This window comes from Terrapene carolina, unplaced genomic scaffold (genome assembly GCF_002925995.2).
Source record: "Terrapene carolina triunguis isolate 2854851 unplaced genomic scaffold, T_m_triunguis-2.0 Scaffold310, whole genome shotgun sequence".
NCBI classification, from domain to species: domain Eukaryota; kingdom Metazoa; phylum Chordata; order Testudines; family Emydidae; genus Terrapene; species Terrapene triunguis.
The window spans coordinates 2,809,051-2,822,705 of record NW_020664661.1 but is presented as its reverse complement, the minus strand read 5'-3'; the positions used below and the strand labels follow the sequence as shown (position 1 = coordinate 2,822,705).

The 13,655-nt window shown below is 46.2% G+C and overlaps 1 protein-coding gene across 2 annotated transcripts in view; it reads right to left on the bottom strand.

Moving 5' to 3' along the window:
- The window catches only part of ZSWIM8 (zinc finger SWIM-type containing 8), a 129,522-nt gene that overhangs the window by 22,759 nt on the left and 93,108 nt on the right, over positions 1–13,655 (bottom strand). For both annotated transcript variants that reach the window (XM_024218757.3, XM_024218758.3), the window contains 7 exons: positions 12,585–13,584; positions 10,314–10,445; positions 7,628–7,807; positions 6,126–6,309; positions 5,448–5,546; positions 4,313–4,437; positions 501–735 (listed from right to left, as the gene is read on the bottom strand). In XM_024218757.3, the coding sequence (XP_024074525.1) occupies positions 501–735; positions 4,313–4,437; positions 5,448–5,546; positions 6,126–6,309; positions 7,628–7,807; positions 10,314–10,445; positions 12,585–13,584 (1,955 nt within the window). The remainder of the gene's footprint in view (positions 1–500; positions 736–4,312; positions 4,438–5,447; positions 5,547–6,125; positions 6,310–7,627; positions 7,808–10,313; positions 10,446–12,584; positions 13,585–13,655) is intronic.

Below are 13,655 nucleotides of genomic sequence, written 5' to 3'. Positions count from 1 at the left end.
GACACAGAGCACATGGGGAAACAAACTTCAGGGAGGGGAATTTATGCTTCTCTCCCACTGTTAACTCCCTTTCACCTTTTCTTCCCACTCTCATCTAGTTTGCTGTTCTAGTCTGTTGATGTCACAGATGCCCCTGAAACTGTACATAGGGTTTTTTTGGTAACTCCACAGCATTGTAATACCGACATAAAAGACGTTACTAGAGCAGTCTCTTTTAAAATAAATCAGGAACCAGTTTACCATTTGCTCTCTAGAGACAGGAAGCTTGAAGAGTTGAGTGAATTGTTCTGTAATACCAGAGTGGACAGAAATGCTTGAAGTGGGTTTTACCCTAGGAGCGAGGTGCAATAAATGAAGGAGTTCAGTGACAGTCGATTATCCAGACCATTACACAAATCAGCCCTGGCCTCCTCCCAAAAGGAACAACTACTTTAGTTTCCCTTCCTGTCAGTGAAGACCAGGCATTCTGCATGATCCCACTGGAACAGCAGATCTCTTACCCTGTGCACTCTTCTCCACAAAGCTTTCAGAAGGACTGCTCTGGACTGCTGTGGTTACACCTGCTTGCTGAGTGACTGACGTCCCTGGAAGCTGCTGGATAGCTGTGGTGGATTGGGCAGCATGTTTGGAAGGAGATTTCTGATTGGCTACTGTGGGCTTGCTGGATGAGTAGAAGGAACTCAGAGTCTGAGGCTTGTGTGTTTGGCTCTCTCTGTCTAGCAGTTTGTCTAAAATCTTTAATAGGGGGAGAAAAATTGGGTTAGAGGCAGAGTGAGAGAACACCCATTATCCCAAAGGATACGGGCAAGGTACTAATTCAGTTTCTTACTGAGGGAAAATAAATTCTGTTAGACAAGAGTGTCAAGAAAATACATGTCATAGAATATCAGGGTTGGAAGGGATCTCAGGAGGTCATCTAGTCCAATCCCCTGCTCAAAGCAGGACCAATCCCCAACTAAATCATCCCAGACAGGGCATTGTCAAGCCTGACCTTAAAAACCTCTAAGGAAGGAGATTCCACCACCTCCCCAGGTAACCCATTCCAATGCTTCACCACCCTCCTAGTGAAAAAGTTTTTCCTAATATCCAACCTAAACCTCCCCCACTGCAACTTGAGACCATTACTCCTTGTTCTGTCATTTGGTACCACTGAGAATAGTCTAGATCCATCCTCTTTGGAACCCCCTTTCAGGTAGTTGAAAGCAGCTATCAAATCCCCCTTCATTCTGCTCTTCTGCAGACTAAACAATCCCAGTTCCCTCAGCCTCTCCTCATAAGTCATGTGTTCCAGCCCCCTAATCATTTTTGTTGCCCTCCGCTGGACTCTTTCCAATTTTTCCACATCCTTCTTGTAGTGTGGGGCCCAAAACTGGACACAGTACTCCAGATGAGGCCTCACCAGTGTTGAATAGAGGGGAATGATCACGTCCCTCGATCTGCTGGCAGTGCCCCTACTTATACAGCCCAAAATGCCGTTGGCCTTCTTGGCACCAAGGGCACACTGTTGACTCATATCCAGCTTCTTGTCCACTGTAACCCCTAGGTCCTTTTCAGCTCCTTTAGGAAAAGCAGGCTCTGAGATCAGCCAGACAGGTTCCATACTCACATGACTGCACCATTCTGGAAGGGTAGACTCAAATGGTACCGACTGCTCCTTCTCCGTTTACATGCATCTTAAAAAGCCAATGACCCCTCCAACATTCAATATGGAAACAATTCTGATTCTCATCGGGTGGTTAAATCACAGAACTGGGAGCCAGGAGATCTGGGTTCTATTCACAGTTCTGCCACAGACTCACTGGGTGACCTTGGCAAAGTCATTACACTTTTGTGCTTCAGTTTCTCTAATTGTAAAATACTGACCTACCGTACAGAAGTGTTGAAAGGGCTTTGAGACTTCTATATACTAGAGAAATACACTCTATTATTCTTTAACAATAGTTTCTGATCCTCACTTTTCTATTTTTATTACTAGGGAACATTTGCATGAAAACAATCTGGGTTTTAAGAATTTGTCCATTTGTGTTGTTCATTCACACAAAAGTAACCTATTTTGATGTCTCAGTGAATTAATGTCTAGATTACTGGTAATGCCACAGGCAGAGGATTGTAACATGAAATAGTGGAAAGAGCAGCAGAACAGGCAAACTCTTTAAGAAGGTAGAAGAATACTGAAAATACTCTAGAAGAATAGAATTGTCTCTCAATAGAATGGGCTTCAAAGTTTTTCATGCAGAATCAGCAATTCTTTAATTGTTCTCCACAATTATGTCCTTCCAAGTGCAAATAAGATATACACGTGTACACATGCAGCTGAGTTGGGATATATTACAGTAGAACCTCAGAGTTACGAACACCAGCATTACAAACTGACTGGTCAATCATGTGACATTGCACTCTATATGATTTTATGAAAATATGCTAATGAGTATGAATATAATGTAACTGGAATACGCTTCATGCAAAAGGTCTCTTGTAAGGTATCATTACAAAGCTTATAATCTACTGAGTGTGGTCATCCTATTTGTACAGATGTATCATTCTTGTATCTGAAACCAGAAATAAAAAATACTCTCTGAGGGCCTATTGTAATTATGCAAAGTGTGGGCCATTAATGGTGGTTTGGAATCTTGATGGCTCCCATTAACCAGGACAATTGTCTGTAGATGGCTCTGTTTTACTTGTAAGTCTTCCTGTATATTTGTGTGCTGGCAAGTGGGTAATGAAGTCTTACAGTGACATGTGATCATGTCACCTGAACTGGAATCCATCTTTAACCTGGTGCTTTTCCATTGAGAAGGAGGGGGGTGGGAACCCAGAAAGGGACAAAGGATTCCCGCCTTATGCAAAAGATGTATAAGTGGGTGGAACAGAACAAATTAGGGAGCCATCATGAGAAATCCCCTAGCTGCCACCTGAGCTGGAACAAAGGCTGTACCAGGGGAAAGGATTGTGCCCAGACTAGGAAGGCATCCAGTCTGTGAAAGAAACTTATTGAAACATCTCTGAGGGTGAGATTTTATCTGTATTCAGTTTTATTACTGTATTAGGCTTAGACTGGCATGTTTTATTTTATTTTACTTGGTAATTCACTTTGTTCTGTCTGTTACTACTTGGAACCACTTAAATCCTACTTTCTGTATTTAATAAAATCACTTTTTACTTATTAACTAACCCAGAGTATGTATTAAAGCCATTGGGGGGGGGGGGGGGGGGGGACAGCTATTCATGTCTCTCTCTCTATCAGTGTTATAGAGGGTGAACAATTTATGAGTTTACCCTGTATAAGCTTTATACAAGGTAAAATGGATTTATTTGGGGTTTAGACTCCATTGGGAGTTGGGCATCTGAGTGTTAAAGACAGAACACTTCTGTAAGTTGCTTTCAGTTAAGTCTGCAGCTTTGGGGCACATGGTTCTGTGCTGGAGCAGACTAGCATGTTTGCTTAACAAGACAGGGTGCTGGAGTCCTGAGCTGGCAGGGAAAGCAGGGGCAGAAGTAGTCTTGGCACATCAGTTGGCAGTTCCCAATGGGGTTTCTGTGATCCAACCCGTCACGCCACTCACCTCATTTGGAAGCAGAAGCTATCAGGTAGCAGCAGAGGTTTTTTTTAAAAAAGGGAAAGTTTAAAAAAAGATTTGACAAAGTAAGAACACTGTTTCTGTGCTTGTTTCATTTAAATTAAGATGGTTAAAAGCAGCATTTTTCTTCTGCCCAGCAAAGTTTCAAAGTTGTATTAATTGTAAACTTTTGAAAGAGCCACCATATAGTTTTGTTCAGAGTTACAAACATTTCACTGTTACGAACAACCTCCATTCCCCAGGTGTTCGTAACTCTGAGGTTCTATTGTATGAAGTAAAATGTTGGTTACAATTTTCTATACAGGTACCCAGGTCACAGGGCAAAGTGGACTGGCACTAGGACAACATGTAAAACAGAGCCCAATACCTCAAAGAACACAGGACTAATACTTTGGCAAGGCAAAGAATGCAGGCCAATATCCCTGGGGCAAAACTGAGCCAGCATCCAGGGCAGATACAGAACTACCCTGAAAATCCAAGGGCACAGGTGACAGCATCCTAATGGATGAAGGGAGAGATCATATGTAGCGAACGAGAACTAAGTGTGAGAGATGTGTGCTGCCATGCTGGAATTTAGGAACTCCTTGGAAATTATGCCTCTGCAGAGTAACATACGCTATGCACTCAGATTTTGCATTGGAAGGATAATATAAGCAATACAATGCAGCCCCAAGGCCATGAGTGGGATATGACACAGGGTAATTCAGTTCTGATCACTTAAAGGGACACACCTTTTTCAGTTTAGACTGGTCATCTTTGTATGTGATCATCAGAGCTAGAGCCAGATCACCCTTCTCTCTTCGGGTTCCTTCGCACAGAAGAGGGTGCTCTGCTTCACTCACAGTCGTCTTCATGCCTGCAGGGCCAAGAAGAGAAAAGTGCAGAGACAAGTGAATTCAAGAGGCTTAAGAGCGTCTGATACATTTTACCTCTTTCCCTGTACTCTTTTGCTCATCTCCCCCTATTAGTCATGAAGGAAAGAGTTTGTCCTATTTTGCTTGTTGACATTACACATAGTTTATGCCCTTGAGAATGAAAGCTGGAGTCTGTCCCAGAAGTCTGCACTGCAACTGCCAGGGCAACCTGATCCTGACAGGCCAAAAGGTGAGTGTCCAGGCCTGCCTGAGGCTCCTTCCTGGAGACAAAGGAAGTGGAATACTAGACACTCAGACTGCTCACGCTCTTTGCCGCCTCCAGTTTCTACAGCAGCCACTTAGCAAACATTCAAACACCATCAGTGTATCTTTCCTTCTGGGGAGGAGGTGGTGGAGAGAAAATTGTTCTGATAACACCACACATACACTACTTTAAACTCACGTACATAATACCACAAGCCTGCTATATACACCAACACTTTCTTGCTAAAACACATGAATTGGAAGCCAGGAATTTTGTGCAACTCACCCATGAAGTTTTGGAGCCAAGTCTGAGCTAACAGTGAGTATCCCATAGAGTAATTCTACTGGGTTTTTACTGTTGAGTTTTAACCCCTGCTGAACTGACTGCCTGTTAATCTCTGCACTGTTCAGGCTCCAGCAATACTTAGCTATCAATTCTTTCAGGCCGAATAGCAGCAAAGATGGTTGAAAACACTCTCTCTAACCCCTTTAACAGCCCACCTGTCAATTTCAGTCCTCAGCTGCATTTCTCCCACGACACACCTGACACATAGGATCTCCTGTTATCCCAGTCCCAGATTCCCTCCCCAGCTCTGACAATATCCCACTAAAACACTTCCACTTCTGCACCAAATTGGAACCCAGGTCAACAGGCGCCAATTCACTCCACAAAAAGGGGCAGGATTCGGAATGTGAATGAGAAAATCCCTCCTCCTCCTCTGAGGTGGAGGAAGAGCTGGATTCTTACCAAGAGCAGCAACAGCTGCTTCAAAACCAAGTTCCTCATCTCCAGGCATTTCGTTATTCCAATTACGGCTTGGAGGCCTGGATCCTGTCGGAGAAACCACTGGAGAGACAGGAGAGGGCAGTTAGTGCCCAGCTGTATGAAGCTAGGACCCAAAAGCAGAAAGTATTCTAGGATCTGTCTGGGGTTTGTGCTCCCATTTCAAACCACCATTCCGGCCCTAAGGTCACGGCACAGGTCTGCTGCTTTCTCCCTCTCCCTCAACTGGACCCCTCCAACCCTAGCAAGCTCTGCTTCAGGATGGATTTGGAAGCCCAATTCTCTTTCTGATGTTTAATGTATTTGTTTCCCCCAACAGACGCAGCAGTGGGGTCGTAAAAATATATTTAAAGGCTCCGTGACTATTTTACAGGGACACAGATGGGTCAGAAATGTGATAAGATTCCCAATGCTTTTGTATGAAAGGGGAGCTAGGAAGAGGTCAGTACTGAAGAAGAGAGAGTCTCCATACCAGTGTGGAGGGAACAGCAGAAGTAGGTATAACTTTAGGGTGAACAGGTAAGAATAGGGCTGCAATCATCATAAGGGAAGTGCAGATTTTCCCTGAAAGCTTCTTTTTGTCCCCAAGGTTCAAAGTCTAGGAACGTGCCCCTTCTGCATACACACCAACCGAGACATTACCTGGAGTGCATAGAACATCAAATATGAAGCTGGCCAGCATGAGAGGAAGGACAGGGCGGTAATCACACAAGGTCCCTTCTCTCAGCTCTTCAGCCCTTCCTCGAATGGTGTTCATCTCATTAGTGCCCAAAGGGATCTTCTTTAACAAGGCCACAATCTCAGATTCCTGGTATGCCAGCTTCACCTGAGGGTACCCACAAGGAAGCAAAAAGAAGCCATCAGAGACCATTGGACATAGAACCATCTTGCCCTACGCAGATGATTGAATATAGGAATAACCCTGAAATAGTTTTTATTGATTCATTAGTATACAATCCACTGATCTCATGCCACTCCTTGCCTTCTCCCACACAGAGACAATAGTGAGGATGGTGCCCAGCTGGAGGCCGTCCCATAGGACATGCAAGTTTAATAGACTTGCTTTACTCTATACACAACCTTCTCCTCACCTTCCCTTTCCAACCAATTACTCTGAGGTCTGGCTGGGGAAAAAAGGTCAGTCTTCACAAGGACATATGGAGAAGCATCCAGCCAGATAGGTCACTAGAAAGGTAGATCATTCCCAATCCTACAGAGAAGGATGTTACCTTGTGCAATACAACAGCTGAGGAGGAAAGGACTGTCCAGGAGGGGAATGGACAATATTCCAGTACATATTCCACTGAACAAAGATTGTTGCATCACAGTGTGTTTTTTTCCACTGTAGTGTTCTTTCCATTTTTAAAGCATTGTTTCCCATGCCAGCTTTTGCATCCGGTGAATGCCAGACCCACATTTAATCTTCTCAACAGACACTGTTAAGTATGAATGTAGATAACCTTAGGGTAACAAGTTTATTCCTCAGTAGTAGCCTGGTAATAACTGCACCTTCAGGGGATTCTGCAATCTTGCTAGTTAGAAAGTGACAGGAGCAGCAACTCACAAAACCAAGGTCTGAACAGATCACATTTTTACAGAAGGCGGCCTATGGGCATTAAAGTGTGTGAAGTTGTGTACCTACCGTTGTGTACGCATTTAGATGTCTAAATACATAGTATGGGCAAGTGTGATGGCCTACAAAGTTGCACCAGTTTACCCTAAGGTGTGAATTTAAAATGAGTTAGTTAAACCAGTGTAAACCCTGTGGGGAGCTCCAGAATGGCTTTATTTCAGATCAGTTTAGAGTGCCCACACAGGGGTTTCCATCGGTTTAATTAAATCATTTTAAGTTTACCTCTTAAGGTAAACAATTGAAACTTTCTCCTGTAGACAAGCGCTGAACTTCCTCCCACAGATTTAGCCCAAGGTGTCTTCAACATAGGAGTAACCTTTGCTACAAAAATTCTAGGTCACTCACTGACTCACTCAGTGCCTGCTTGGCTCTATGTAGACTAATTCTGAGAGAACTCCTAAAGGCAGGACCTGATGCACAGAACTCAAATGGGGAATACTTGAGCATGAAGGGGGAAACCCCATCAGTGTGGTACTGCTCACAGGTACAGTCTTTCTGAACCACTTTATACCTCCAGGGCCTTGGTAGAGGCAGGAGGCCTCTGTAGCTCTAGGGCAAACATGCCAATGCGGAAGGCCAGGTTGTGGTATTCCAGCCTCTCACTCAGCACAGTCAGCAGGAAAGCAGCTTTGGACAGGGTGTTGGTTGCCATCCACGTCTGCTTGCTGGTCGAAACCTTGTTCTTCTTCCCCTGTGAGAGGAGTAGTTCATAACAGGTTTGTTAGGAAAAGAATTGATCCCAGCAGTGTGAGGATGTGCCAGTGATTCCTCCTATGTTCCTGCCTGCAGGAGCTCCTCCCCACCTGTGCACTGAGGAGAGCGCGCACCCATTATTCTGGAAGCACTGTTTTGTCCTGGCTCTACCTATTGCCCTGTCCCCCTCCATAATCCAGCAGTTTCTGGGTGATGAAACAGACCCAATTTTGCACACTATCTCCTTTTGGTGCGGAATTCCAACTGCCACTGGTTATGGATGGCTCCTCCCCCACAGCATCTGTCTACCCTTCCCTCATATGACAATGCAATGGGGGCTCCTGCCTCCTCACTAAGCCAATTCTTCCAATATTGGACCACTTTAGCAGGTGGATGCTGGCTTGGACAAACTATTACTATATAACTATATTCCTGCCAGCAAGTTTAAAAAGTATGGATTGGATGAATGGACTATAAGGTGGATAGAAAGCTGGCTAGATTGTTGGGCTCAACGGGTAGTGATCAATGGCTCGATGTCTAGTTGGCAGCCAGTATCAAGCGGAGTGCCCCAGGGGTCGGTTTTGTTCAACATCTTCATTAATGATCTGGATGATGGGATGGATTGCACCCTCAGCAAGTTTGTGGATGACACTATGCTGGGGGGAGAGGTAGATATGCTGGAGGGTAGGGATAGGGTTCAGTGACCTAGACAAATTGGAGGATTGGGCCAAGAGAAATCTGATGAGGTTCAACAAGGACAAGTGCAGAGTCCTGCACTTAGGACGGAAGAATCCCATGCACCGCTACAGGCTGGGGACCGACTGGCTAAGCAGCTGTTCTACAAAAAAGGACCTGGGGATTAGTGGATGAGAAGCTGGATATGAGTCAGCAGTGTGCCCTTGTGGCCAAGAAGCCTAATGGCATATCGGGCTGCATTAGTAGGAGCATTGCCAGCAGATCGAGGGAAGTGATTAGTCCCCTCTATTCGGCACTGGTGAGGCTAGATCTGGAGTGCTGCGTCCAGTTTTGGTCCCCCCACTACAGAAAGGATGTGGACAAATTGGAGAGAGTCCAGCAGACGGCAATGAAAATGATTAGGAGGCTGGGGCACATGACTTATGAAGAGAGGCTGAGGGAACTGGGCTTGTTTAGTCTGCAGAAGAGAAAAGTGAGGGGGGATTTGATAGCATCCTTCAACTACCTGAAGGGGGGTTCCAAAGAGGATGGAGCTCGGCTGTTCTCAGCGGTGGCAGATGACAGAGCAAGGAGCAATGGTCTCAAGTTGCAGTGGGGGAGGTCTAGGTTGGATATTAGGAAACACTATTTCACTAGGAGGGTAGTGAAGCACTGGAATGTATTACCTAGGGAGGTGGTGGAATCTTCATCCTTAGAGGTTTTTAAGGTCAGGCTTGACAAAGCCCTGGCTGGGATGATTTAGTTGGGAATTGGTCCTGCTTTGAGCAGGGGGTTGGACTAGATGACCTCCTGAGGTCTCTTCCAACCCTAATATTCTATGATTCTATAACCTTTTCCCTTTCAATGGCAGGGACACCACCAAGACAAGCAGAGTCTGCTTAATGCCATGTGGATTCCCAGCCATTCTTTCCTTTCTCATTTCCTCCCACTTCCAATTCTCTACTCCAAGATCCCAAAGCTTCCACCACATTAGAAGACAACTCTAGAGACTAAAAATGCATTGTTAACATGTGCTCAATTTCCAGAGGAGTTTGCTCTCTCAGAGTCCAAGCAATGGTGCCTGTTATAAAGGAAGAGACAGAGGGTTTAAATACGGAAGAGGTGTGGAAAATCCATGAAGATCAGGTAAGTGAAGTAAATGTAGGGCTATGGAAAAACAAGGCCGTATTTTTGGTATTGGCATTTAATTATGTTGCACACAGTGACATTTGCACTCTGGAAGCATGTTTAAAGCAATGTTAAATTGAGTGTTTTGTTCAAATGGAAGGTGTAGATCCACAAGGGACCATTGGTAGGAGTCGTTCATTGTGGTTCCCATCCGGCAGACAAGAACACTTGAGTGCAGGCCAGGGAGAGGAAGATTGTGTAAGGCGCTGGGTCTAGTGAGAGTGTAGGGATGACTGAAAGTCCCTTCAAGTCATGCTGAAGGACCCATTGCCCCTTTTCAGGTGAAATGCTGAACAACCAGAGAAGCCCGATCTAAAGGGGGTTCAGGGCAGGTCAAGGCCTGGCACAGCCCTGTGCAGAGAGAAGAGGAATCACCAGCAGATGTTACTGCATCTGAGGCTTGCTGCATGGTGAAATTCTGTTCAGCTGCCCGAGTGTTTCTGTGCCCTTGACACAGTGGACAGGCAGGGGGAGTTCAAAAAAATCAAAATACAGACCAAAACACAATATAATTATTTTTAACCTCATGATTTTAGGGCAAACTTCATGATCTTTTTCCGTATGACTCATGATTTTTGAGTCTGGCAATCCTGTGTATTTCCTCCCCATTCTCCCTTCTGTTCACAAGGGCACCTCTCTACCTTGGTTGGGGGCTGCTCCACCTTGAGATCTGGAGGGTTGGCCAGTAGGTCCCTGGCCAGTTCTACAGTCAGACGGCATGCTTCATTACTGTATCCGTGTGCATAGAGAGCCTCTGCACAGGCAAAGAGGATCTGAAAATAAAGGGATAGAGGATCAGATTTAGTCCATGAGCCTCACAGCTGGAGTCAACCCCACCCTGCCCACTTTCTTATTTGGTGTCACTAAAGACAGAGTTAAACACAGATCTCAGATCAGATTTGTAGCCAATGCTCATGTTCCTGCCTTCTGTTATGCAGCCCCTCTGCCTGGAACAGCTCCACCATGCTCTCCAGCGCTTCTCAAAAACACAGCTTCCAAGGGGTCTAGTCCCCTTCCCTCAAAAGCACTAACACAGGCAATTACATCAAGATTGCACATTTTTCTAAACAGTATGCTCTAGTTCAAACAAGAATCAATTCAGTGAAGTCCTGTGGCCTGCATTATACAGGAGGTCAGTCTAGATCATCATGGGGGCCCCTTCTGATCTTCATAGATATCTAAGTGTCTATGAATAGACTGGGGAAAAACCCCAAACAAAAATTAAAAACAAAACCAACGTGTATAATTAATTGTACCAGCATCCCAATACCCCTTCGTCAGTGCACTGTCTACTTCGACATAAGCTCCTCCCACTCATCTGCAAAGTTCCAGGCATACTTTTGAGGTTTTGATACACGGGGCTGGTAGCACAACCTATTGCCTGACATTTATCTTTATAAGACCCTGTTTTCATTTGTTTGTCACTTTGTCAAACTAACTTTTTGGGCTGAAATTTTCCTGATTGGGTGTCTGCCTCAGGCTAAGAGGAATACATTTTCAGCAATTCAGCTGTTCCAGAGCGAGGCTAGGAGAAATATGTTAGTTTTGTTCATGTTTAACATTTTCTTTGAGAAGCTCTAGTGCCCCCATGCTTAGGAGTAGAGACTTGAAATTTGGAAGGGGAGTGGCCTTTGTCAGGGATGTGCCTTTGGATGTTCCCATTAAAATCCACCCAAATTTAGCCAAGTTATAGCCTTTGGGGAAAAAAGCACCGTTTGCCCATGCTCATGAGAGACTTGGAGCTTCACAGCTAAATTCCCCCAAAATTTATCCACACAGGGCTGAGCTTCACAGGACTTCCCCTGCACTTGCCCCTCTGGATTGCTGCAGCCAGGGCTGGGCAACAATATTGAGAGCAGGGAGCCTGCCTCTCCTGTGCTTTCAATGTCTGCTCTGCTGAGCCCAAGCAGTATGGAGAAGGAACCTGTGTAATTCGAATGCAGAGGTGACAAGAGCTGGACCTGGGGTCTGGGGAGCAGATTGGAATAAAGACAACTTGAAGAAGGGAGGGAAGACTCGGACTGGAAGCTGGTGAGGGAGAGGAAAACTGAGGCTGGAAGTTGGAGGGACTGGCTGGGCAAGAGACTAGGACTGGGAGCCAGCAGGTGGCAGGAGACAGATTGGATGAGGAGCTGAGGGGGAGGGCAGACTGGGACCAGCAGAGCAAGGAAACTAGGACTGGGAACCAGTGGAGTGAGGAAAAGGAGAAACAGATCTAAGAATGAGCTGGGGGAAAGAATGCTGAGATTATACGAGGAATCCAGGGAGGGAGACTGGGCCTGGGAGCCAGTGGGAACAGGGAATGAGACTGGTCAGACAAAATGATGGGAGGGAGGAACTAAAACTGGTTGGACAAGGATATTAGAAACAAGGAGCTGGGTTGATTGTGTGTGCCGGGAGAAGGAGAGGGCTGGGAACAAGGAACCGGGTGATTGTGGAGGACTGGAACTGACTGGGCAAGGAGGCTGGGATGGGGAGCTGGGAACGTAGGGACAAGGAATCTAGAGGCAGGGGAGATTAGAAATGGCTAGGTGAGGAGACTGGAAAAAGCAGCCAGGGATGGGGAACACACAAAACTAGGCCAGGGACAGAAGGAAGGGTCAAGCTTTGGGGGAAATGGGCAGAAGCGCTAGCGATCACTAGAACACACTGCCCTCCAGAGCCTCACCCTATGATTCCAAATCTCACCCTTCCGCTGAGGTCAGAAAAAAAAAAAAAACCCACAGTATAAAGACTATCATAATGGGGACCAAAATAATGTAGCACAACCAACTTTAATTCCTGCCTTTCTTCACTTGACTGCCTGACTTTGCAAACTTTATAATGTTCTTTTAACTTACTTTAGATATGTTATACTCACAAAAACTAAGAAAAATAATCACGTTGCTATTTTCCAGCTAGAGCTCGCTCACCTCCATCCTGTTCTCCTGCTCCAGGGGCTTTATACCAGCAAAGATGTCCTGCTCCTCTTCATTCCCACCCTCTGCTTTGTCCTCCTCCTCCTTGGCCACCTCCTGTGGATTCAGATAGTATACCTGGTAATCATCTTCCTCTTCTCCCTCCTCCCCGCCCCCTGCTGCACCATTCTCTCCCACTTCTGGCTTCCGGCTTGCACCGTTCTCATCTGCAGAAGGCAGATCGTCGTCTCCGCTGCCCACTTCTTCCACGGGATCCTTTGGAGCTTTCTTAGCAGCGGGATTGCTCCTGACGCTGGGCTCAGGACCCTCCGAGAAGTACACCCCGCCGTCATCTTCAAAAGTGTCCCTGTAGCTCCTACTCAGGGGGCTCTCCGTGAAACTGAAGGTGTTACTGGCCTCCGCCCCCAGAGCCAAGCTGCTGTCATCTAGGCTCATCTCTGCCAAGTCTGGTTCCAGAGAGCTGTCTTCACTGCTCATGCGGCGTTTCCCACTATGTTTACTGGCTAAACTTTTCCCCACCGGCAGCTTGGCCTTGCCCACTGCTGTCTTATAAACAGCCTTATCTCCTTCCGCTGAAAGTCGGCGCAGAGCCCTCTGGGGGGCTTCAGAGACAACTTTCCGCTTCCCAATGAGTTCCTTAGGACGGACAGCTGGCTCTTGCGAAGAGGGGCGTGACCTGTCCCCTGGCTGCAGACAAGTTCCCCCAGGTTCCTGCCCATGGCCTCTGCCAGCCTCACACGTGGTTTCCACACACTGCAACCGACAGTTCCTCTGCTGGACGGCCTTTACCCAACAGAACGAATTCTTCTTATCAGTGCTGCTATAGGTGATGCCAGGGATGGGATAGGCCTCCTCCCAGTTGAAGTAACAGGCTTCCACAGCTGGCTTGAAACCTTGGAAGAGCTTCTCCAGGGATTTCTTGTGCTGCCCCCTCTTGACATTATCTATGACTTTCAGCTGCCACTGTCTGAGCTGGGTGCAAAGGTCCCTGCGCCTGGAGGAAGAGGAGAGGGAAGAGAAGACAGATCAGAAAGCAGCCATAAAACACACCATGACAAAAGACCC